This window comes from Hypanus sabinus, chromosome 9 (genome assembly GCF_030144855.1).
Source record: "Hypanus sabinus isolate sHypSab1 chromosome 9, sHypSab1.hap1, whole genome shotgun sequence".
Classification (NCBI taxonomy): domain Eukaryota; kingdom Metazoa; phylum Chordata; class Chondrichthyes; order Myliobatiformes; family Dasyatidae; genus Hypanus; species Hypanus sabinus.
Window position 1 is genome coordinate 43,912,032 of NC_082714.1, and position 27,624 is coordinate 43,939,655.

Here is a 27,624-nt window from a genome sequence, read left to right on the forward strand (position 1 = left end):
GACTGCTTTCAGTGAACTCCTTTTGCAGTTTCTATTGTTTTTTGCCCCATTATATTTACATGTTGAAGAATCGAACAGACATGTTACAAGTTCATGATGTCTAAAGTGAATAGCAGGTTTTTGGTTGGTCATAAAAATTATTGAAATCAATCCTGTTTTGAGTGTTCTTTTGCTATATAGCCAGGTATTCTGGTGTTATCTAGCTATCTGAAATAAGCTATGGATCATAGATTGACAGCATTTGAAGTCTGTTCATCTCCATATCCATTCATTTGCAAGTATCTTCACCTGTTTCATTGTTCATACTACAATATGCAGCAAACCCTTTCAAGAGGATAAAGTAGTGAATAAACAAAAAATTGTGAAGATGACCAATGCATCATGTTTGAAAAGCTTGTTTTTGAGGTTTTGAGAAGAAAGGGAGAGCAATGACTATGTTCTGGAGCAGGAGTCCCATTGGTTAAAAATGAGGGCAGAGAATCCTTTAATCAAACATGGATGCAATGATTGTCAGAAGCTAAAGGATCAAACATATCTGTACAAATCAATATCCTGGGGATCACCATCGATGAGAAACTCAACTACTCCAACCACACATGTACAGAGTTTAATGAGAGTAACTCAGTGACTTGCCTCTTGTCAAAGTCTCATCAACAAAGTTGCTCAGTCATTTTGCCTTGCTCAAAGAATTTGAAAACTTGCACATTTGGATCTTAATAATTTCAAGATTAACTGTGGCTCATAAGCAGAAATAAATAATTCTCCCTTTATGGTGGGGAAGGAATTTATTCAGTTCTCATGAGTAATAATAATAATGTGAAATTAGCTTAGTGTGATATTCTGTAGTAAGTATATATTCAGCAGTACAAGACAATTGTTGGTACACATGTGATCAGTGACTGATCTTTCATATGAGAAATATTCACAGTAGCTCCAGATTGAGAGATTCAGACGGCACACTTTGCTTTAAATCAGTACACCTCTTTCTTTCATTTTGGATTTTGCAGATAAGGGTGGTTTATATGTATGTGTGTACAGTGACCAATTAACCTATTACCAGGTACATCTTTGGACTTTGGGAGGAAACTGGAGCACCCGGAGGAATCTCGAGCAGTCCCGGAGAATGTGCAAATTCCTTATGGGTAGCGGTGGGAATTGAACCCAGGTCGCCTGTACTATAAAGTGCTGTGCTAATTCACCATGCTGTTCCTGATTACCCTTTCCTAATTACTTTTGAATTAAATGGCCCTTAATAGTCATGAATACCAGGGGTGATTGATAAGTTCCTGGCCTAAGGTAAAAGGAGTCAATTTCAGAAAATCTAGCACATTTAGTTTTCAACATAGTCCCCTCCTTCATTTACACACTTAGTTCAGTGGTCGTGGAGCATACGGAGCTTGGACCTCCAGAAAGTGTCCACAGCAGGTGTGATTGATACGTTTGTGGCCCAAGATAAAAGGAGATGAGTTATACAGCTCTCATTACATGCACATGCAGTTCAACACTTTGAGTGATTATGCAGGAAGTTTGAATTATTTAAATTCATCGGGGTGATTGATAAGTTCGTGGCCTAAGGTAGAAGAAGATGAGTTATTAACTTCAAACTTTCTGCATAATCACTCAAAGAATTGGCCTGCATGTGCATGTAACGAGAGCTGTATAACTCATCTCCTTCTACCTTAGGCCACAAACTTATCAATCACGTGCTGTGGACCCTTTCTGGAGGTCCAAGATCGGTATGCTCCACGATTGCTGGACTAAGTGTGTAAATATAGTAGGGGACTATGTTAAAAAAGACTTTTTTTTTGCTGAGGCATTTCAATAAATCAGATTTTTATGAAAATCTAGTAATTACAATCATTGCTAACTAGTCACACAGAAGTTATACAGTATAACTTATATTGGGAGAAAGAGGTTTGCATTTAGATAGCAACAAGCAAAGTACTGAAGGAACTCAGTGGTCCTGATGAAGGGTCTTGAGCTAAAATGCATTTCCCTCCACAGGTGCTGCCTGACCCACTGAGTTCCTTCAGATTTCCAGAATCTGTGCTTGTTTCTTTCATTTATATAGTATTTTCTGTAAAATTATAATAATCAACTTGTATGAGCCAGGCATCATGAACAGAAATGTGGTATGTTTCAGATCTGAGGGTATAGCTTCAGAATAAAGGGATGTTCATTTAAAATTGTTGTTAAGGAGATAAATAATTGGAAACCTTTGCTCTTCTTTCAAAGCAAAAAAAAACTACATGTGCAGCACAATGACGAGGAAATCTGCAGATGCTGGAAATTCAAACAATACACACAAAATGCTGGTGGAACACAGCAGGCCAGGCAGCATCTAAAAGGAGAAGCACTGTCGACGTTTCGGGCTGAAACATTGACCGTGCTTCTCCTTATAGATGCTGCCTGGCCTGCTGTGTTCCACCAGCATTTTGTGTGTGTTGTGCAGCACAATGTATGGAGAGGGATCATGGTGCTAATTAATATGATGCTGTCAGAATAGATTCTAATCCCATTACTAAAATGTTGACTTAAGTCTCATCATTAGTTCTTGTGTCTGTGTATATACTGTGTATATACAGCTAGGAAAGGGCTTCTGTCCTGATAGATGAAAAACAAACGGAAGAGCAGTCGGTAATCAATATGCATCAATAAATTCGGACTGTTGAAAATGTTAAGTAAAATAGTTACAAATTTGCATATTACTTGATTTTATAAAATAATATTATGTAGGTAACTCTGTTTGTGCAGTATGCATTGTTACGAACCCCGTAACTGGGTCACTTACCAGCAAAGATCGAGAGGTCCGTTGAAGTCTGATGGTCTTATTTTTGAAAGTCTTTATTTATAAAGGGGCACAAAAATAAGATTAATACAGACATTCAGATAATATATGTTGTCAATAATCTAAAAACGCGGGTATAATAATAATCATCAATTAAGCAATAGCTCTATCGTTGGTCTAGGGGATATTGTATTGTCCGATGGAAAGATAAAAGTCACTGTCCTTTCAGGCTGCAGCTCTTTGGGTTTAAGAGAGACGGTTTTAAACTTGCCCGGGTCTTTTATGAGGCCAATCCGTTGAGTCGGGGGAGTTGGTTCCCCGTTGTTAGTTCCAAGTCGTTTTCCGTGGTACCAGCCACCAGCCTCCAGGCAAGGGAACCGAACGCACGTGGCTTCCTTCAAATGGCTTCCCGCTATTACGGGATCACTAGCGTTTCTTCTGGTGTGTCTGAGGGGCTGTCCCTACAGCCCCTCTTTTATCTTAACTCACAGGGTAGTAGATGTCAATCAGGTTGGGGTGATGCAATCTCTCTCTCTCTCAACCAGCCCACTTTGCCCGAGGGCCTGCATGTAGCATAGTCCCCAATCCACAAATGTTGTCTCCAGGAGACAATGGCCATGTCTCTCTCTCATTTCCTGGGTCCTCTGACCCAACCTAATAATGCTCTTGCGATTCTCACAAAGGAGGGGGCTGCGGGCGTAACAGTATACAGTTAATAAAATACACATTTTATGTTCATTTTTAAAAAAGGTCTTCATTATCATACAATGCAATTTCTCAAAGTTTTGAAATCATTTCCTACCTTTTGTCAAATGTTCTTGCTTACAGGTATTCATGATATTACTTTCACATTCATTTTATTGTAGAAATTGTTCATAGCTATTGAATTGACTGCCAGGTTTGAGAGATTTTGATGGAAGTTTTTGTTAGCACTCCACATGGTTTAGAAAAGAATATTAAACAGAAACCAACAGAGAAATCCCTCTGCTTGATTTAGTTTTCCCAGGTGGTCTTGGTAGGGTTTAAAATGCTGACTTCATTGCCATGGTGTCCCGTGTTAGTTGGTGAAACTTAACCAATATTCCCACCTTCCTCTACCCTATCCAGAGCCACTGCTGAAAATGGATGTGTGTGGCCTTTAAGTCAGGGGTCACCACCCTTTTTTGCACTGCGGACCGGTTTAATATTGCTAATATTCTTGTGGACTGGCCTACGGGGGGGGGGGGGGGGTGGGGGGTGGGGGAGGGTGTTAAACAGGACCAGAATACAGTGATACTCGAAGGGGGTTCCTTATGCCCAGTCTATTCTGCAATTTAGTTTACGTGGCTCTCAGCACTTGCTTCTGTCCTGCGCTGCTCACGTTCTTTCCGCTCAAAAAAACTCAACAGGTTTGCCTTTAAGTGCAGGGTGCTTGGACTCAAGGTACTAAAGCAGTTTTGAGAGCCTCATTAGACAGCCTCCTGCCCGCCTGCCTCCAGACACCTTGACCAGGTTCGGCTGGTTGTGGGTGGGGTGAGGGGGCAAGGTAAGGGCCGGAGGTCCCCACGCTGGGGCTGCAGCAGTCACAGTCTGGAGAGAGTGAACGAGTGATGAGTGTGACGGGGTGCGCGCCTGCCCCCCCACCCCCCTTGTAGGATCTATCGACCGACAAAAGCTTGGCTCGAGGGATGACTTTCAGTAGATCGCAGTAAGGTAGCTGCTCTGCAAAAGAAACTCTGAGCCCAAATTAGGTTGTCTGCGAATATTTTAGCACTGGGTTCCCCACGAACGTTTGGTGTGCAAAACAGGTTTAGAGGTGGCGCCCATCTGTCCGCCCTCCAGGTCAGTAGCAACGGCGTTTCTCACCGGCCACGCGAGGCAATTGGTTACCTGAGGCCAACCAGTGATCCCTGGCATGAGGGTATTACTGCATTTAAGCGACTGATGACCTCGCGTATGTAATGACTTCGCATGTGTTCAAGTTCAACAGTGGGTGTGGCGGAATGAGGAAAGATGCAGCTGACACATGTTGTTTCATATTGCCCAATCACATCATTTCCTGGAGGCATGGTAGCACATGCTTTGCGGCCTGGTGGTTGGGGACCACTGCTTTAAGTGAGGGCTTGGGGAACTTACTGGCAGCAACATAGTCAACATAGTTTACATCCAACCCTCAAAACATAATGAAAATATTTGTAAGAGTGTGTATTTGGAATTGTTGGTGGAAATGGTGGTTTAAAAGCTACATGATTGAGTTGATCACTAGTTGAAATGGTGTCTTTCTCCATTTTGCAGTTTATATTTAAAAATCCTGAAATAAGCAGACCAGAGTATCAACTTAATAGGAGGGTGAAAGAGATGGAAATTAGGGTGCAGATTTTGAATGAGTCAGAGTTAATGGTACAGACATTTTCTGTTCACTTTAGACCTCGTAACTACTAAAATCGTTAATTTAAACAGAACACTGAAATGAATCTGCTTTTCTAAGAATTGTGTGTATACAATTTATAACTTCATCCAAACAACATCAAACTATTTAATGTTGATTTAATCTAAAAGTATTGTGCATTCAGTAAATACAGAAATGGCATTTTGTTTCAAGTTTGACACATGTAATTGGGCAGACGTGACATCTGTTCCTGTTGTTAGAAGCTTGCATGCAATATACTAACCCCAAGTGGCCAGGATTTCCTTTCTCTGTAGCAATATTGGGTATTGGATAATTAGGCCTTTGTTTTGAGCCCGAGACACTAAGCCAAATCCTGTTCCAGTATAGTGACTGTTTCTTGGATGGAGAAGCAATCCAGGCGCTCAAATTTGCCTTTCCAAGATTTCCAAGCTTGGATTTCCTGAAGTTGTTCCATTTTGTTGCATCAAATTTAAGTAAAAACCATTTTTCTTCAAATTTCGGCTGGTTGTATACAATCTCCGTATTTTATTTCTCATCCTATTGTATTCTCTGTTTAAACAGTAATTACACTTGCATGAAATTCAGTTTACAAATAGTAAGGAAGCTATGAATTCATATCTACTCTTGGCTGTTCATGGATATTTCAGATGCTGACTTGGCAGAAGCCGAATATTAACATTGAGCAGGAAAACCACTTCACTTGCAGGTTCTGTTAAAGTTTTTATTTGAATAAACGTTGAGTTTTATTTACTACTTTTCATTTACTTTCAGCTATTTATAGAGTTATGTGGCACTTAGATAGGCCTGTTGCCACATGGAATTCATGTTGGCCATCAGGCATCCATTTGCACTGACCACCTTATATCTTGGCCTGTTTCAGAGTCATGGAATTTACAATTTTGAATTCCTGTTATTTACTAAAATTGTTTTTACCTCTGTTCTGGTCATCTTGTGTGTGGGGAATACAACCTCATAATGTGAATGTGGAGCTTCATGGACATCCGGTTCAGTGACCTGCTTTTTTAAATGAATAAAATATAACAATAGGAAAGAAACAAGATGAGTGAAGTAGAAAGAGTGAGCAATATAGAATGGAAAAAGTTAGGAAAAAATGCTAAGTTGTTTCTGGAATGTGTTTGAAATTTGTAATTCCAGGGACCATGCTAAGGCATTCCAAGGTAGTCTGAAGTGCTCGGTTACATTTGTCGATCTATTTTCAGTTTGCCTTTTCTTCACATTTTCAAGAAAACATCTAGTGCTAATAAATACAGAGCAAAAACTTTAATGGGTTTATGTAATCCAGTCAGAAACAAGAGCATATCCGCAGATGCTGGAAATTCAAGCAACAGACGAACTGCTGGAGGAACTCAGAAGGCCAGGCAGTATCCATGGGGGGGGGGGGTGAGAAAAAGTACAGTGGACCTTTCGGGTTGAGACCTTTCTCCATCAATGCTGCCTGGCCCGTCGAATTCCTTCAGCATTGAAATGGGTGAATGTGTACCTTTGCACTAAGAATGTGGCCTTGTGATTTCCTTTTGTACTGTATTAGTGATTTTTTTTTAAAAAAAGGTAATTGGGGTGTTCCTGTACTTACTGCTTTTTTGTGTTAGCAGTAAGGTGAATTTATACAATTTGTGACTCAATGGTTTCTTAAGGTTCTTTGTAAAGCTTCCGAGGCAGTTGCTTCAAAACATAATATTTAGGTAAACCATCTATTTATTTACTAAATCATTCTGTTTTTAATGTATAATGTTGACTTAGCCAATTATTGGCAAATTGTAGTCTTCTACCAATTTTATTTTGAACAAGCTGGATGGAGACTGTTATTTCTGGAGTATGCCCAAATTGTGGAAAAGAAGTTCTAGTTTCCCTTCTGGGATTTGTGGGCCAGATGCTAAGTGCATGAGGACACATATTGGTTTAAGAGTAATGTGGATTTGCCTTTGGAAACTACTTTGAGAGCAAGAATACATTCTTGATTGGTCAGGGCATGAAGGGATATGGGGAGAAGGCAGGAGATTGGGGCTGAGGGGAAAATTGGATCAGCCGTGATGAAGTGGTGGAGCAGACACGATGTGCCGCCAACTGACCTAATTTTGTTCTTACCTCTTTCTTCTTGTAATAAAGATCATGTGCTCTGAATTACAACTGGCCCATGTTTACCTTTTTATTATTTTACTTCTGTCTCAATATATTTTTCTGGTCTTTTTCTCACTTCTTTGCCAAATCTACCTATCCCATTTCCCTATCAAAACCTTTGCTTCATCTCTTGCCCTCTTCTCCAGACTTCCGAAGCTACTTCACTGACTATTTAAAGCACTTTCACCCATTGTCCCAGGCTCTTATTTTCTTTTTCCACCACTACCTCAAGCTGTGGCTTTCCTCTGCTCCTTATAGATGTAGCCCCCTGGGTCGCCTCAGGCTTGCTCAACTTGCTTTCGTCTAGCGGGTGCAGCCTTCGGCCCCGCCAAACTGGGTAATCAGCTGGTGTGGATGCTGTGTGATGTCCCCACCCCGCCAAGTAACAGACAGTACACCATATGCAAGGTAAATGATTATACATTATAGATCTTACTAGAACTAAGTGATTAATAATGATACAGTATATATGAAGGAAAAGAAAATAAAGAAAAGGTGCCAAAACTTATCAAAGTCCAAACCACTTCGTGCTCAACCATTGGAGCTCAATTAACAGTCTTCTGGCCACTATTCACCCTCAGACCTCCTCGACTCGTAGCTCAGGACCACCCGAAGTGATCAACCAAGCACCCCCGGCACATCTGTCTTCGTCTCCTCTCCTCTCCTCGCCGAAAATTCTGGCCTCGGACCTGCGCTCGGGGCCTGTTCTGTCGCCCAGCTTACAGCATTGCGTCCCCTCTCTCTCTCTCGCTCTCTCGCTCTCTCTCTCTCACCCCCTTGTACCGTTTATTTTGTCTAACTCTAAAACTCCATCAGTGCAAGCAGTGATGCTTTAACATACTGTGCATTTATAATAGATATTAATAGAACGTCAACAAGAAGGTCAGATTTTTGGTTATGGTCCATTGCAGTGCTTACTGGAAAATCATTGTTCTTTTATAATAATGGCTACTGCTAATTCTATTTAAAAAAAATGTTCATTTATCGTCAAAGTATGTATGCAACATACATCTCTGAAAATTTTCTTCTCCAGATAGGTGCAAAACCAAGAAAAACCATGATAGTCAGTTCAGAGAGAAATAGCAAACCCCTCCCCTGCATAATAAAGAACTGCAACATGAATATCACCCTCTCCCCCCCCCCCCCCGCACAGAACGCAACAAGAGCATCGGCCTCCATATCCCCCTCTCCTTGCAGAAAAAAACTAACAAAAATCACAGCAAGAACATCGAACTCCAGAACCCCTCGCCCTCTGCACAAACCACCACAAGAACATCAACTCCCAAATCCCCCTTCATGCACAAAAAATGAGAAAGAATGGGTAAAAAAGAATAAGACTGGAAAAAAAAAGTCCATATCCATAAACACAGAAAATCTGGGTACCATTCTTCGGGCATGTCTACAGCCTTGCTTCTCCAGCAGCAAGGAGATACCACAAGCGATCCAGAAGGCTGGTGGCCGGTGCTCACCCTCTGCATTCGCCTTGATGTTTCAGTCTCCTACATTGTTTTAATTAGGAAACAATGGAAGCTTTGATTGCCAAAATGGAGCTGAACATCAGCTTGTGCCCTGTCCCACAGTCTCCTTGCCTCAAGGCTTGTGCTTGCTGCCTCCCAGAATCCACTTGGAGACAGGAAAGCGCTGGATCACCCAACTGGTTGCCAAACAGCAAACCACTGGCTCCAGCAGTTCCAGAAACCCATTCAAGATGAAAACTGAAATAAATAGTTTTGTTGTCTGTCCAGAAGATGCTGACTGAGGGAGTGTTGTACACAGGCACCATCTTGATCAGAAGATAGTTCTTTTCCATGTAATTTTGTTGCTATATACATGAGAGCTGTACTTTTGTACAAACCAAGTAAACATAACGGATCTGGAATTTGTTCATTTTCATCTGTGCAAAGATCAGGCAATTCCCACTGCAGGAAATAAAATTATCTGAGCTGTTACAATTGTGTGAGAGTTTTTTTTTGGAATAATTGCAACTTGGCTGTACAGCTAGAGTATATCTTGCATGTTGTTGACGGAGTGACTCCATGCTCTGAATTCATGTATGTCTGTCCTGCTCTGGAATAATTCAGCAAACTAGAGTTTTCATTGTATCATACCAATTTATGCCTGGGGTGGGGGATATTTGACATGCTGTGCCTTTGTTTATCTTTTTGGAAGAAGTTCCTCAAGTTTTCCACTTAATGACTTTGTTCCATTTTCTGCATTTTAACCTCTTCAGTAATGCCCTTTTTACTCTATTGAATTTGCTCTTTGGTCTTCCACGAAATAGTCTGTTAGAAAAGTTTAAGAACTCTTAACTTCCTCCATTATTTTACTAATGTTTAGCACGCCTACTTTCTGTTAGCAGTATTTTCTGATTGTTCATCCACCTGCCACAGGAAACAGTTTCTTAGATTGCTTAATATCAGGGTATTATTCTTACTAAGTAAGCTTATTTGATTGCTTTATCAGATGCAGAAAGTCTTTAGGTTTTTGCAATTTTTGGTTGTATTATTAGTTTCAGCATTAAACAGGTGTCAATTATGTTTTTTAATTAAAGGGTGACATGCTGGTGTTAAACTTGGAGCCTGAATTTGTCTGCATTTGAAATAACCTTAATTATTTCAGGGGTTTAATTTTTAGAATCCATACACTCACATGATAGCTTTAATAATTATATTTAATAATTATTTAATTTAATAATAATTGTTATGTTTGCATCTACCACATAGCATCTCTGTGTTGCCCCCGCCTTACTGCCTATATTCCCTTCACGCTCTCTGTTCTTAGGCAGGATATCGCTCTGAAATGTTGACCATCCCTTTGACTCCCCAGATGCTCTTGATTTCTTCCGGCAGTTTATTTTTTTCTCCAGATTCCTGCATCTCCAGTCTCTTGTGTCTCCTGACTTAAATACATGTTAGCTAAGATTTTTATTTCCCCAAAGAACTAGGTTAACTGGATTCAGAATGTTTCTCAATCTAAATTCACTCAAAGTTATAATGAATTAAATATTGTTTGAATGTATTTCCCTATTTAAATTTCCCATGTACTCACAAACCAAATGAATTATGTTACATCTGGAATTATTTTTGGTCTCAATGGTGCATTTCCTATTTGATATTTAGATGATAATTTGTTCAGTATCTGTCTTGAAATATATACATGGATTAGACATAGAAATGTCTACGTTATAAAATGAGACGTGCTACAAAAGGGAAAAGGTTATACTAAACATTTATAAAACATTAATAGACCCTAACATTGGAAAGTTCTAGACATGGCCTTCTCACGTGTCTGGATGTTAAGGACATTGGGGGGATGCAGAAGATATTTGTGGCTCTTCTGAGAGCTGAAAAACATTAGATGGAGAGGATGTAGAATTCAACATTGTTCTCTGAAGCAGAGCATTTGAAGCCATAAAATGAAGGATGTACATCGCTGTTGCACTTGTTTACATTTAAAATCAGTCAGGTTAAAGTACAAACCCCATTTCCAGAAAAGTTGGGATATTTTCCAAAATGCAATAAAGCAAAAATCTGTGATCTGTTAATTCACGTGAACCTTTATTTAACTGACAAAAGTACAAAGAAAAGATTTTCAATAGCTTTACTGACCAACTTAATTGTATTTTGTAAATATACACAAATTTAGAATTTGATGGCTGCAACACACTTAACAAAAGTTGGGACAGAGGCATGGTTACCATTGTGTTACATCACCTTTCCTTTTAATAACACTTTTTAATCGTTTTAGAACTGAGGATACTAATTGTAGTAGATTTGCAATTGGAAATTTTGTCCATTCTTGCTTGATATAAGACTTCAGCTGCTCAACAGTCCGTGGTCTCTGTTGTCTGATTCTCTTCATGATGCGCCATACATTTTCAATAGGAGATAGATCTGGACTGGCAGCAGGCCAGTCAAGCACACGCACTCTGTGTCTACAAAGCCACGCTGTTGTAGCCAGTGCAGAATGTGGTCTGGCATTGTCCTGCTGAAATAAGCTTGGACGTCCCGGGAAGAGATGTCACCTTGATGGCAACGTAGGTCTCTCTAAAATCCTAATGTACGCTTCAGAATCAGTGGTACCCTCACATACATGCAGCTCACCCATGCCATGGGCACTGATGCACCCCCATACCATCACAGATGCTGGCTTTTGCACCTTTCGCTGATAACAATCTGGATGGTCGTTTTCATCTTTGGCACAGAGAACTCGACACCCGTTTTTTCCGAAAACTAGCTGAAATGTGGACTCATTTGACCACAGCACACGGTTCCACAGTCTTTCAGTCCATCTGAGATGAGCTCGGGCCCAGAGAACTCACCGGTGTTTCTGCATAGAGTTGATGTATGGCTTCCTCCCTGCATAATAGTTTCAAGTAGCATTTCTGGATGCAGCGATGATTAATTGACAATGGTTTTCCAAAGTACTCCCAAGCCCAGGTGGCTATAATTGTCACAGTAGCATTATGGTTTCTTAGGCAGTGCCACCTGAGGGCTCGAAGATCACGCACATTCAACAATGGTTTCGACCTTGCCCTTTACGCACTGAAATGTCTCTGAATTCTTTAAATCTTTTCACAATATTATGTTCTGTAGATGTTGAAAGACCTAAATTCTCTGCAATCTTGCGTTGAGAAATGTTCCTTTTGAACTAACAATTCTCTCTCGAATTTTGGCACAAAGGGGTGAGCCATGACCCATCCTTGCTTGCAAAGACTGAACCTTTTATGGACGCTACTTTTATACCCACTCATGATTCCTCACCTGCTTCCAATTAGCCTGCTTAATGTGGAGTCTTCCAAACCGGTGTTACTTGAATATTCTGTGCACTTTTCAATCTTATTTTAACTCTGTCCCAACTTCTGTTGAGTGTGTTGCAGCCATCAAGTTCTAAATTTGTGTATATTTACAAAATACAATTAAGGTGGTCAGTAAAACTATTGAAAATCTTTTCTTTGTACTTTTGTCAGTTAAATATGTGAATTAACATATCACAGATTTTTGTTTTTATTGCATTTTGGAAACTATCCCAACTTTTCTGGAAATGGGGTTTGTATTAATAATTTATATTATTACTAGTTGTAAGAGAGTCAGATTGAATTAATGATGATGGAGTATAACTTTTCCTGTGATAACCAACTGAATTGAAAGATCATTGGAACTTAATAGCTGATGCAGCTTTCAATATCCCAAGTTAATAGTTTAAGCCTGTATACTCACTGGTTGTCAGATGTTGCCTGCTTTCTGGAGTCTGTCTCTGCCATCACTGCAGCAATATTTTCTATTGATTGACTAGGTCATTTTTTTTTTCCTGACTGGAGTGTCTTTATAGCTGAGGAGCTGTCTACTGGTTTATACTTGTTGTCCTCATTACCTCTGCCTTTTACTCTGTGACTTTGCAACCATAGCCACAGGCTGCAAATGTTATTTTTTAAGTTTCTGGGCCATCTGCCCTTGAGCATATCAGGATTCAGCTAGGAGCCTGATTCATCTTGTTTATTTTTATCATATATCTGACTTGGTGCGATTTCAGTAAACCCTGGATCGACGGTTAAGTTGCACTTTGTCTCAGAATCTTACATAAGCCGTGAAATCTTTTTTGCAGCAGCAATCCGGTGCCAGGTATAAAAAAAACTTAAGAGTTACATCCTTTTCACTATTTGTTTATTTTATATGATGAGGTAGTAGTGTTCATGGGTTCAGGAACTGTTCAGAAATCTGACAGTGGAGGTGGAGAAGCTGTTGTTAAAATGATGAGTATGGATCTTCAGACACTTGTACCTTCTTCCCATTTAGTAACGTGAAGAGGGCATGTGTTAGGTTGGAGGAACTCCACCGTCAGGATAAGGCCACACTTAGTTTGACGGAACAACACCTTGTACACCTTGTTTGGGTAGCCTCCAACCTGATGGCATGAACGCCGATTTCTCAAACTTCCACTAATGCCTCCTCTTCCCCCCCCCCTTCACTATTTCCCATCCCCTTGTCCCTCTCTCATGTTATCTCCTTGCCCGCCCATCACCTCCCTCTGGTGTTTTCTGCCCCCCCTTTCCTTTCTTCCATGGCCTTCTGTCTCTTTCACCAATCAACTTCTTAGCTCTTTGCTTCAATCCTCCCCCTCCAAGTTTTACCTATCGCCTGGTGTTTCTCTCTCCCCTCCCCCCCCACCTATCAAATCTACCCCTCAGCTTTTTTTCTCCAGTCCTGCCGAAGGGTTTCGGCCCCAAGCGTCAACTGTACTTTTTTCCATGGATGCTTCCTGGCCTGCTGTTTTCCTTGGACATTTTGTGTGTGTTGTTCAGATTTTCAGCATCTGCAGATTTTTTCTTGTACGTGCTGTGTGTTGAGGGTCTTTAGTAATGGATATTGGCTTATTGAGGTGCCACTCTTGAAGATGTCCTTGATGTGGAGGGTTATGCCTGTGATGGAACTGGCTGAGTCTACAGCTCTCTAAAGCTTCTTGTGATCAAACTTCTAATGAAGTAGAGTGGCTGGTGTGCTGTGTTCATGTTTGTATCTGTGTTTTAGGCCCTAGATAGATCTGCTGAGATGTTGACACCCAGAACCTTGAAGTTGCTCTTCGTTTCCACCACTGGTCCTTCAATAAGGACTGATGTGTGTTCTCCTGACTTCCCCTTCTGAAATCCGCATTCAATTCCATGGTCTTGCTGACGTTGAATGCATGGCTGTTGTTGCAATACCACACAACCAGCTGATCGACCTCATTCCTGTAACCCATCATCACATTGTTATCAAAGATTCTGTCAACAACGGTGGTGTTATTGGTGAACTGATAGTTGCTGTTTGAGCTGTACCTAGTTACACAATCAATGGTATAGAGAGAGTAGAACAATGAGTTAATTATGCATCCTTGAATTGGCTGACTTGATTGTTACTAATAGGCACCAACTGAAATCTCCCAATAAGGAAGTCAAAGATTGAATTGACTTTATTTCTTACATCCTTCACATACATGAGGAGTAAAAATCTTTGTTATGTCTCCGTCTAAATGTGCAATCATAGTAATTTGTAATAATTTATAATAAATAGAACGGTCAATATAATGTAGAGTACACTCAAATCAGCATGTTAATCAGTCTGATGGCTTGGTGGAAGGAGCTGCCCTGGAGTCTGTTGGTCCTGGCTTTTTTTATGCTGCGGCACCATTTCCCTGATGGTAGCAGCTGAAATAGATTGTGGATGGGTGATCAAGTTGCAGAGTGAGGCATAGAGGCTTTGATTTTGAAGTTTGTCGAATAGTAGTATGGGGATGCTGGGTTGAGTGCAGAGCTGTAATTGATTAAACAGCAGCCTGATATGTTTTATTGTTACCTAGGTGCACCAAAGCTGAGTGGAGAGGCAGTGAATGCAAGCCACGTAAGTTAGGACAAAGGGGACATGGGATCTCCTTGGCAGATAAGGTAGTGGAAAATACTAATCTGGATATTACATTAGAAAGTCCTGAAGAAAGTGCAGGAATGATTTCCTAAAATGTCATCCGGGATGAAAGACAGATTAGAAAGAAAATCTGAATTAATTAGGTCATTGTTTGAGCAAGGACAAACCTGGGAGGAAATAAGAAAATTAACCAGGTCTCTGGAGAAAGGTCAGAAACCAGAGAGCACCGATTCAAGTTTAGTTTTGTCTTCAGTGATCAGTAGAGCTTTTGATTCTGGAGGAGTTACAGCTGTCAACAAATTGCAAAGTCTGAAGTAGAACAGAAAGTGCTCGGCCATTAGGCTGTAAGGAGAAAAGTCACCTTGCTGTTTCACTTGGAAATCTTTATCTAAACTGAAACTTTGTTAATACCTTTGTGGTATAAGATGTAGTGAAACAACAGACACTTCAATCACAAGTGAAGTTATTAGTTTACTGAATGACCCATAACAGAAAAGGATAAATTTTAACTCTGTAAGAATATGTGGGTTAGTGCTCTGCAAGAATTGCATGCTTATTTAGCCTTTTTTGAAGACCCACGACTGACTGACCCTCACTGAGTTTAGCTCCGTATTTCTTTATATTTTTTAGTTGACAAATGTCTTGCCAACCTAAAATTTAAAATAGTATAGCATTGATTATTGTCTGCACCACTGGGTGTAGACTTTTACTACATTTACTGAACTTAATTCACTCCTAACTAATTGAGAAGTAAAACTGGAAATCTGCAAATATCAAAATGTTGACGTTAATAAAAGCTGCAGATGCAGAAAATCTAAAATAAAGCAGAAATGCTAGAAATATTGCTTGTATACTGCATCTCTGGTGTTTTGTTTCAGAAAATCTGCAGGTCTGCATATTCAACAGCTTCTCTGGAGAAAGAAAGAGGTGGTTAACATTTGGATTGACCACTTGTCATCAGAGCTGAAGAAGTGGGACAGCCATTATTTAATGTTACAGATAGGGAATTATGTTGGATAGGCAACATAAGAAATATTTTTTGGAGGGTTAAAGACCTAGAATGCTCTTGTGACAAAAATGCAGTTTAAAAAGTGCTATCTAAAAGATGTGATGAATGCCTGTTCATCTTAGTTAATACTGAAAGCAATATGGTAGATTTAAAATGTAGTGAGTTGAAATGGGTCAGCACAGACTAGATGGGTCAAAGGGCCTGTTTCTGGGCTGTGCTTTTCTATGATTTTATGACAGATGAATTATTGTTTCACCTGGAAGGATTGTTTGAATCCCTAAGTGGTGTGGAGGGACAAACTAAAAGGATTGATGTTGCATTTGCCCATATTACCATTGGTGATGCAACAAGAAAGGGTGTGCCTGAACATAGAAAAGAAAACCGAATAGTTGCTAAAGGAAAGATGGTGGAAGGGAGGGGGAGATTCATCTGCTCATGGAATCTTGTTGAAGGTGGTGGAATTAGAGGATGAAATATTGTAGGTGGATTTTGGAGAAGTTTAACATATGGACAAATAGAATTGTTAACTTTGCTTTGGTTGGAAGGAGGGGCAAGAACTGTTCATTTTCATTTCCAATTTAGTGCGTTGCATTTGGTCTTCAGGGGTAGTCTCCATCCCACTCCCAAATTGACATTTATCTTTTGTCTTCTGCACTGTTTCCAAACAAGTTTAGAAATCCTTATAGAGATATTCCCTCGCTTCCTGTAACTTAGTTTCGTACTTATCCTGTTCTGGTAAGGGGCTATCAACCTGAAAAAATCAACTGTTTTTCTCTGCCTGATTTAATTATCCTTATCATTTGGCTTTTCATTTCGTTCTTGACAGTCTTCATTTTAGATGTCCTTGATCCCAGTTTCCCTAGTCAACAGAAACTGTTCCTCTCCCTGCACCTTTTTTAAAAAAAATCTTAATATATTGAAAATTTCAGTTGAATTTCATAATGAATTGAGGGATCTTTCTTCATAATTCAATCATGGAGTCTGATATTCTAATAAACCTTTATTACATTGCGGTCACATTAAGTGCAGCACCCAGTGCTATCCACCTCACATCCTCTCATCAGGCCTCTGTACAATTATAGCACAATTTCTACTGTGCTGCACTTCAACCCTCCATGAAAATAGCATCCTACCATCACGATTCAAGGTTATTTTCTACAGCTGTCCGTAAGTTTTAGGTTAACATGCCAATATACATGAACTCCTAGGTCTCCCTTGGATGTCCTAATCTTTTTAGATTGTCACTATTTACTTTGTACCATGCTTTTTATGTCTCCCATCTAAAATCAGTGTTGGCTTTTTTTCTGATGGGCACGGGCAGCTGGGACTACAAGTCCTATTACACTTGGTTGATCCATTACCTTAGTTATTAGCTAAGATTTGTGTTTAGCCACACTATTCTTTATTTATAAACTCATAATTTTTAATTGTTATAGACTGTCCTTGCTGGTATTCATTCGCTTTCAGTTGCAATACCACTCTATATTTTTCAAGGGTTCCATATTGCTTGTCTCTGAGAAGAATTCTGATAACCGTTTTCAAGTTTTTCATTCTCCCTCTTGTTACTCTTTATGCTGTTTTTTTACACCCTTTATTTTCTCGTATATTTATCAAGTACCACACCAAGACATGAACACATAATCTATCATTCGGTGCAGAACTAGGTACTGCATTGTTGGAGGTAGTGGCCTGAAAGGATGAGATTTAGTCCTGGCTCCTGCTATATAGAAGTGGGGGGAGGAAAGAGCAGGGGAGTTTTCATGTGTTCTGGCAAACATTAATGCTCTGTCAACATCACTGAAACAGATTATCTGATGATTCACTTAATAGTGGTTTGTGCAATATTTCCTGTTTGTACAATAGCTACTGAGTCTGTCTTGAATGCACTTCAAGAGTAAATTGGCTGTAGGATATTAAAGACAAGGTACACATTTCATTCTTGACTGTTTGTCACCTGACTTAAGTGTTCATAAAGTTCAGTATCCACCAGCTGTATTTTTTTTGTATGTACTTTGATAAAAGCTGATCGAATGAGTCAGCTTTCGATTACAACTTGGGTGCTTGCTTATCTGATTACACAACAGTTGTGCCGATCTCCTGCATGTTACCTTTCCAGGTGTTTCAACTACTGTTTTTTTCCTCTCCAACTTTTTCCCCCCATCTTAATCAAAATTCTTGAACTTTTTTGAGTGGCATTGAGAGATGATCTTCTTTTGGCTTGCCTTTGTACATATCGGTGCAAGTGACATGCCCTTTATTTTCATTATACTTCTAAAGCAGAACCTTAGCTTTTAAATGATGTTATGCAGTTCCCTTTTCTTTTGTAGAAAACAACTAGAGATGTTCATTACTTGTAAGTAGAATTCCACTTCAATGATTTTAAATGACAAAATATATATTTGGGTAACTTTTGAATCGTTAGACTGAAATATTCAGAAGTTTGAACACCACAGCTGCTGTTGGTAGCAGTGTTATTGTTCCCAACAGCAGCTTGTGAGCACATTTAGTTAGAATATTTTCAGTACGTGAAGAACACCAACATTTCAACGATTATTGAAGGCAGCAAATGATGAATGATTCACTTCTTCTTGAAAATGCCAATTTTTGATGAGCTTCAGAAAAAGTAATGACTATATGAGTGAATGATTTGATATAAATCAAGTGTTGTGATTAGAGGTTCATGAAAATAAATTGCCTTATTTGTCCCCAGAAGACTGAAATGTCATGAATTCTAATAAATTGTAATTAACATTCAAATATGCTCAAATGCCATCAATCCAGAACCTTTCTTAGTGCAGCTCATGTTTATCTGTCTCCAACACATTTTTCAAAAATTCAATTTCTGAAAAAATAGTCATTGATTTACAGTAATGTAAATTATGTGAAATGATTTCATGTTCTCAAATGCACACAAATGGGAAAATCTTAGGATTTTGGTTAAATTGCCCTTAGTTTTGGAATTTGTGAATGTTTATGAATCTTGAGCTAATGGCATAACTATTGTTGATATGTTTAAATTGGATTGAATGACTAACCTCTCTTCCACCATCCCCATCCCTCTATTTTTTCAGTCACTCCTGCTGTTAGGTGGAGTTGCTCTCGTCTGTCTGGCCCTCAACCTACTCTTCCTTCTCTTCTATTCTTTTTGGCTTTGCTGTCGACGGAAGACTGAAGATCAGCCAAACGCAGACTGTTGCTGTACAGCGTGGTGTGTGATCATAGCAACACTTGTGTGCAGGTAAGCTCAATACGTCAACAGCTTATTCAGGTTTGAGATTTTATTTATATTGGCAACACAGGTGATCCCAGTATTTTATGGTTGGTTGTTTTCCTAGAAAACCATCCAAATTCAACTATGTACAACCAGAAGGAATTAGTTTAATTCACTATCATGCTTGGCACAGACATCATTAGATGGTCTGCTCTTGTGCTGCATCCTCTTTGTTCTGTATATCATGATTTTCCCCATTGTAAAGCCACATGCAAGTTAACAGAAAATTCATGCAATTACTGTTTTTTGGCATAGATTTTGTGAACAATTTTTTATTCCCTAGCTCAAATCTTTTGGTAGCTATTTGTACTGTACTGAATTTCTGTTACCCAAACTACTGTGACAAGGCAGTTTCTTGTACTCTTTTTCTGAATGATACTGTGAACACCTAACTGACCATTATATTGGGTTCCTCAGATTAACCGTATTCTTATGAAACTTCTTGAAATTGCCAGTCAGTTTAATGTCAGGTAACAATGAAATTCTTACCAAAGGAGAGCATAGAAGATCATGTAGAAATGAAAAGTATAATGAATGATCGTCTTGAGTTTCAAAAGGAAGGTTTTTCTTGAATGACTGAATTTTTTTGAGGAGATCCAGGAAAGGCAGTGGTGTAGTAGCATCAGCACTGGACTTCAGGGCAAGTGATCCTGGGTTCGAATATGGCCCATCCATGCTGGGTTGACGTTTAGCTAGCAACTCAACCTCGTTTAAAAAAAAATAGGCACAGAGAGGAACAGCAGGCCAGAGGAAAGATTAAACAGTTGAAGATTTTTCTAGCTTTTCCAAATGCCTTTGAAGGTACATCACAACAGACAAGTATGGACAACTAATTTGGAGTTGGCGAGCAGTATCTCAGTATAAGTGGCCTCCAAATAGGAGAAATTGATAGAAATAAAGAGTAGCTGTTCACAATAAGGAGAAGAGTAAGAAATGGTCTCCCACAAGCATTTTGGGATCATAGCAGTTTACAAAGATCATTAACAATTTAGATGACAGAGGAGTTGTTTGGAGATAGTACTGAGGTGGACTAAGTTTTAAATAGGCTAATAACTGGCAAATAAAGTTCAACACAAAAAGTTGTATTTTTATAAGGAGTACTTGGAAGTCAATTATTTCTTGAAAGCTGTGAGTATAGTTGGGCAGAGGAACAAAGTAGTACGTCAATTGCCAAAAGTTGAACCACAGGTAGCAAGACCATAAAATTGAATTTTCTTCTAGGGGATAGAATTGAAACATAGGGAAGTTTTTCCAGATTGTGGTTAGATTGTGCTTGGAGAACTACTGTACATACAGCTCTGGTTGTCATTATAAAAATAAATTAGAAACTGTGTGTGTAGTTCAGGGAAGATTGATAAAGATGATGCCAGGAGTTTGATAAGCAGACTTGGTTTCTCGAGAAGACTGAAAGGTGACTTAATAGTGGTCCAAATGGAAAAGCAGAGATTATTCATAAAAGATGATCACTGAGAAATCTAAAAGAGAATCCAGAAGAAATTTAATTGTCCAAAGAGTATAGAAACACAAATGGCATAGAAGCATTTAAAAGGAAGCAAGGAGGTAGGGCTGGAAGAAGTGTGAGCAGAACATAGTGTCGAGTGGTTTGGTTAGGCTGAATGGTTTCAATAGCGTTCAGTATCCACCTGCATGTTTTCATACAGCAATGTTAATGAAAACACTAAATAAACCTAAATGCTTAACAAGTTGTAAGGCAAAAGCAGCTCATAATTGTTGTATACCTCATCATACATTTGTTACAATAACCTTTTCAGACTGTCAGGCAGGTTGTGGCTGCACCTCTGATTAAAGATGTGAAAAGAATGTGCTGAAAATGAAATTTTAGTTGACTACTAAATGTAGTTGTTATCCTGAAACTGAACAGTTTAATACTGATGCTGCTTTGTGTGATGACGTTAATTTTGCTGTAATCTCTATCCTGATCCTATGCTATCTACATAGGAAATTAAATTGGGATGTTTCCAGTTTTGAATTTTGTTTTGGATACATCAGACTGATTTGGATTATTCATGCTTTGCAGATGTGAACCTTCAAGAGGTCTATTTATTCAATGACCCTCAATTAATGCATAGATGGTGACTTTTAGTTATAAATTGAGGACAGAGGTGTGCATTTTATGGTTTTAATATAGGCGCATCAGACATCTTTTCGTGAACTATGACTACAATATATTGCAGAAGAATTATTGACAGCATTATGTCAGCCATGGAGTTGGAGGTAGATTACAAGCTGTTTTGCACTGCAGTTTATTTTAGAGCAAAGTCAATTTATTCTCAAAATGGTTAATTAAGTGAATGTAGAAAATAGACCAATAATTTCTCTTAAATTAGAAGAGTAATTTCTTCAGGAAGAAGGAGGCCAGTTAAATACAAATTGCGTTCATAAAAATAACTTTCACCAAGTTTCATTTGAAGGGGAAATCATACAATCATCTCCACTGTGGGTGACTATAATTTTGCCATTACTTGTAGAAGTGTAGTATGTAGATTTTGCTTCCTGTGGTATTTTTCTCCCACAAAATTTGTAGACAGCAATATCTTTTTAAATAGAGTAAACCAGTTTACTCATCTTGAAAGGTATATCAGCAATTTAAAGTTTATTCTAGGTTATTTTTAAAGATGGAAATTTGTTGAAATTTTCTTGAGGAACACTGAATTTTAGGTATTTAGTTTTCATAAATAAAAACTTGTCCACCCAGATGAGTAAAAGGTAGCTGTAACCCAACCTGGTGTAGAGGTATTTATAACATTTGTTTGAAAAATACTTGAGGTTCCCAGAGGATTCAAAACTTCCAAGACCATTGAACTTAAGTGGTGCAATTCTGGTGTTGAGAAAATGGCACAGAAAGGGAACATTTGTGAATATTTAAGCTGCTTCCCAGAAACTTAACAACTTGATCTTGCAGAGGCTTGAAATTTTTCTCATGGTTCCCCTTCAGAGACAACTCCTCTTCCTGTGGGAACCAAGAGGTGATACATAAAGGATCAAATGGCTTGAGTAAATGGAACTTTTTTGCGGATACATTCCACTATGTTCCATAAAATTGTTCAAAGCTGATAAACACATTTATTCATTTGGCTGCAGAACTGGTTGAGATGAGATAATCATGCAAGAATGTTCAGGTTCACTTTGAACCAGTAGCAGTCCCATCTTGGGTCAATTTTTCCCACTGTACTGCAAACTCATTTTTCTTTTGGTGTAAAAAGAAGTGCACCTTATAGAATGTTACAACTGAAGTACAGAGTGAATATTACTTGCATTTTTTCCTCCACACCTCAATTGTTTCCATTAGACCATAAGACATAGGAGCATAATTCCTGCAGCATTAAATCATATTCCTCCAGCAAGATCAAGTTCCTCCACCATTTGATCATGGCTCATTTATTTTTCCTTACAATCCCATTCTCCTGCCTTCTCCCTGCAACCTTTGTCACCTTCAATCAAGTAAACTATCAACCTCTACTCTAAATATAAAACTTGACTTAGCCCCACAGCCATCTGTGGCAATGAATTCTGCATATTCACTGCCCTCTGGCTAAATAAATTTCTTCTCGTCTCTGTTCTAAAGGAATGCCTTTCTATTGTTACATACCCCGTAACTGGGTGTCTTACCAGCAAAGATAGAAGTGTCCGTTGGAGTCTGGTGATACTATTTTCAGAGGTATTTATTAGTAAAAATATACAAAAATAATATCAATGCAAATATACAGATAATATATATCAGCAATACTAAACCTAAAAGTGCGGGTATAATAATAATCAATAAGAAACAAGCTCTATTGTTGTCTAGGGGATAATGAATTGTCAGATGGAAATATAAAGTTCAGTTCAGTTCATGCAGGCTGCGGTAGTTGTTGGTTGCTATGTTTCAATTGTTGCAGAGAGAGAGAGAGAGAGAGAAAACGTGTAAGCAGTAACAGCTATTGTCTTGCCAACCTTCCTTTACGATTTTGATCCGTCGATGCGTTGTTGTTGTGGCCATTCAGGTGTGACCCCACCGTCCTTTAGCTAGACCGTTGTTCTGTGGTGGACTCGTCACTCAGGCAAGGGTGGACAAAAACACAAGCCCCCACCAGCCTCGCTATAGAACACTGTGAGTTAAAATTTACCGACCCTTCGTTCGGTCTCCGATCTCCCACCCTGTCTCGTGGGGGTTCTGATGCTCACTAGCGTTTCTCCTGGTGCACCTGAGGGGTGTCACCCCAGACCTCAATTTTATCCCCACTCACGGGGTCTTAGGTATCAATCAGGTTTGATTGACTTAACCCATCAAACCAGCCCACTCTGGCTGTCCCTTGAGGGAATTCAATGAATAGAACAGTACCAAGTAAACAATCCTTCTCCAAAAGACAATAGCAGTAAATCTCTTTTGTCAGTAGGAGACATTCCACATTGTGCACCTCTTAGCTGTGTGTCTCTCTCTGTCTCATTCTCTTTCATGAGCTGTTATCAATAACAACTGCCCTGGCAGCTTTCCTTTGTCTCTCTTACTTCCTTGGTAGCAGCATCGAAATAGTAGCGATTTGCGATTCTCCGGGGGGGGGGGGGGCGGCGGTGGCATGGGCGACTCTGCACCCTTCTGCCCATCAGAGATGTTCCTCCTTCATAACACTATACTGATCCTAGAATTTCCCACTATTGGAAACCTCTCTTCCACTCAATTTAGGTCTTTCAATATTTGGTATGTTTCAATGAGCTTCCGCACCCCCCCCCCCCCAAAAAAAATCTCCATTCTTCTAAATTTCAGCGTACAATCCCAGAGCCATCAAACCCTTTTCATACAATAACCCTTTCATTTTTGGAGTCATTCTTGTAAACCTTCACTGGGCCTTTTCCAATGCCAGGACATCCTTTCTTAGATATGGGATTCAAAGCTGCTCACAATACTCCAAATGTGGTCTGATCAATGCCTTTATGAAACCTCGGCATTACACCCTTTTATACTCTAGTTTTCTTGAAATGAAAGCTAACGTTGCCTTTGCCTTCCCTTACCACCAACTTAACCTGCAAGTTAACATTTAGGGAATCCTGCACAAAGACTGCCAAGTCCCTTTGCACCTCTGATTACTGAATTTGACTCCCTGTAGTCTACACATTTTTACTTCAACCTAATTGCAAAATCATGAACTTCCTTGTGCTGTATTCCATCTGATGCTTCTTTGCCCATTCTTCTAATCTGACCAAGTCCTCCTGCAGACTCCCTGCTTCCTCAACACTACGTGCCTCGGCACCTTACAGGGCAATCAGTCAAGCAACACTGCATTCATGCTCCAGAGTGTTAGAATGTTTTTATATTTGGGACCACTTTAACTAATCCTTGTATCTCTCTAGCTAGTGTGTTGTCTTTTAAAATGTGCAACTTTCATTTTGAGTCTATTTTAAAATTGAACTTAAAATAAAAAGGCTAGAGTGGCGGTTATGCAGCATCTGTGAGATACTGGTCTGGTAGCAAGGAGGTCTAAGGCCGTTGAAGGCTGGGGCATGCTGTGTGAGTGCACTGTTTCCACATGCACACGAAGATACAGATGTATAAATCCTGTTCCTCCCCTTCACCATCCTGATCCACTCCTCAACGAGTTCCCATTTCCTTATTGTCCATACATCTTTCCCTTAACTCCATACTCCATCACCTTCCCTTGCTTCCTTCTTTCCCAGTTTCCTCTGTTCTCTCCATCCACTGCCCACACCTCCTTGGTAGATAATCTTTCCAAGACTGAGCTTGCTCAGTGACTGCTGGTGATTGTGGTCTTCAAGGCCATTCACCAATTGCATGTCTCCCATCTCCCTCTCATCTTCTGTCCCAACCATTGCCCAGGACCATGATGGGAAAACCTGAGGAGAACCTTTAGACACTTGCACAGTTATGGTCTCTTGGAGCTTTACAGCTAGGTTGGTGAGTCCTAGCCAGCAAATATCAACTGATGGAAACTGACTTAATTTGTATTAGCGGGTATATCTCATTCAGCAAATGCTGATTCTTATTTCTTTGCCCTGAAACTTAAGGGCTTTCTTTTACCATGCACCTCTTAGAGGTCTCCACCTGTGGTGCCCCTCTTAAAATCCAAAGCTGGATGCATCTCCTGCTTCCTTCAGGTAGCCTCCTTCCCTTCCATTCCTCTTGTATATGTGAACTCTGTCTCCTATGTCAATAAATCTAACAAAAATAGAAGTGTATAAACATTGAATTGTCATCTCCTCTGCAAATCCTTGAGGAAGCAGCTGGATCTTTTACTTAGTGTAGAATTCAAATCAGCTTTGCTGTCTCGTGCCCATATCTCCTGATTCTGCTGGCATACAGGATAATTTTTCCAGTCTGAGCTTTCATACTCCACTGAAGTAAAGTATTCACATTCTATAAATGACTATAGATTGAAGTCAATGATCTGAATCATTGAGCTTTATGTTGGATATACCCACTGCCAACATGATTCAGAGTATCCGTCTGGGTTTCAAATCTATCATCTAAATCAGGCTTATCACCAATGCAGCTAACATTTTATTTTCATGATAATGACTAGTTATTGAAGGTTTCTTTTGAAGTGGGTTTAATTCTTACTTAGAGTACGATACATCAACATGGATTTCAGTGTTATACATCTTGAGTCGGGGTCATTTGGTTTATTTTTGTCACATATACTGAAGTACACTGAGAAAATTTGTGTGTCATCCATGCAAATTTTTCATTACATCAACACATTGAAGTAGTACAAAGGAAAAATAGTAAGATTGCAGAATGATGTTACAGAAAAGTGTAATGTGTGCAGATGGTAAGCTACAAGATAATGACAAAATACTGCAGATTTTCAGTGCAAGAGACTGTCTTATTGTGCAAGGAGTCTTACAGCAAAGGGATAAAAGCTGTCAGACTAAGATTCAAAATCAGGTTTATTATCACTGACACATGTTATAAAATTTGTTGTTTTGCGACACCAGAACAACACAAGACATAATATTTACTGCAAGTTTAAAAAAAAGTGTAGAAGATGACTAACAAAGTAGAGTTCATGAGTTCATGGACAGTTCAGAAATCTGATAGTGGAGGGGAAGAAGCTGTTCTTAAAATGTTGAGTGTGGGTCATCAGTCTCCTGTTTCTCTTACCCCAATGGTATTGCAAAGATGGCACTTCCTGGATGGTGAGGGTCTTCAATGATGGATGCCACTCTTTTTGAGGTGTTGCCTCTCGAAGATGTCCTCAATGGCAGGGAGGATGGTGCCTTTGATGGAACTGGCTGAATCTACAATCCTCTGCAGCTTATTTTGTCCTCTGCATTGGAGGCTGTATACCAGGCTGTCATGCAACCAGTCAGGATGCTTTCCACTGTACATAGAAGTCATAGAATACTACAGTGCGGAAGCGGGCCCTGGGATGCCACAGTGCAGAAGTGGGTCCTTTGGCACATCTAGTCTGTACTGAACCACTTATCTGCCTAGTTCCATTGGACTGCGCCCAGACCAGAGCCCACTGTGCCCTCCCATCCATGTACCTATGCAAGTTCCTCTTAAATGTTGAAGTCGACTATGCATCCACCAATCGTGCTGGCAGCACTTTCCACACTCTCTCCACCCTCTGACTGAAGAAGTTCCCCTCATCCTTCCCTTAACTATTTCACCTTTGACTCTTAACCCATGACCTCTAGTTGCAGTCTCACCCAACCTCGGTAGACAAAAGCCTGCCTGCATTTACTCTATCTATACCCCTCGTAGTTTTTTGTACCTCTATCAAATCTCCCCATAAGCTTCTATTTTCTAGGGAATAAAGTCTTAACAACTCAGGTCCTCAAGACAGGGCAACATCCTTGTGAATTTTCTCTGGACTCTTTCAATCTTATTTGCATCTTTCATGTAGGTACGCAGATGACCAAAACTGCATGCTCTCCTGTACACACCATTGCCCCCTGAAACTCTACCAACAAGTGTTGACAAAAACAAACTTGTGGATATGTTTGAGCTGTGCCTAGTTGCACAGTTACAAATGAAGAGAGAGCAGGGCGAAGTACACTTCGTTGTGGTAATAGCCATTAAACAAGAGATGTTGTAATTGATCTGCACTGACGGTGCTTTCCTGATAAGGAAATCAAGGATCCAGTTGCAGAAGGAGGTACAGAGGCCCAAGTTTTGGAGTTTGTTGATTTGTACTGTAGATATGATGGTGTTGAATACCAAGCTGTTTTATTGATTACAGCAGCCTGATGTATGTTTTGTTAATTACCCTTGAGCCTGGTGGTGTGCGCTTTCAGTCTTTTGTATCTTCTGGCTCATGGGGATGGGGGAGGGAGAGAATGTCTGGATGGGTCCTTGATTATAGTGGCTGCTTTACTAAGGCAGTGCAGACAGTCCATGGAGGGGCCGCATCTTGTGCTGATTTGGAGTAGTCATGCAGTGCTCAACATGTTGCTGATTTCCTTTTTTTGAACTTATTAAACTTCTGATTATCTTGCGCCAACAGAGATAGCTCTTTACCAAGATGAATTTAATACGAGTGACTCTGAATCGGAGGCGTTTGGCCAAAGTTAAACAATGCAGATGTAATGAAAGGGGGCATTTTGTCTGACCGCCAGAGCAGTTTGATGGTTACTGTGAGGGTCTATTCGACCCCTCAGAAAGCTTCTATC

General features: G+C 39.7%; 1 protein-coding gene across 4 annotated transcripts in view; it reads left to right on the top strand.

The window, feature by feature from the left end:
- Positions 1-27,624, top strand: part of LOC132399331 (protein tweety homolog 3-like) — a 187,519-nt gene that overhangs the window by 52,230 nt on the left and 107,665 nt on the right. For all 4 annotated transcript variants that reach the window (XM_059979583.1, XM_059979584.1, XM_059979585.1 and 1 more), the window contains exon 2: positions 18,794-18,960. In XM_059979583.1, coding sequence (XP_059835566.1) covers positions 18,794-18,960 — 167 coding nt within the window. The remainder of the gene's footprint in view (positions 1-18,793; positions 18,961-27,624) is intronic.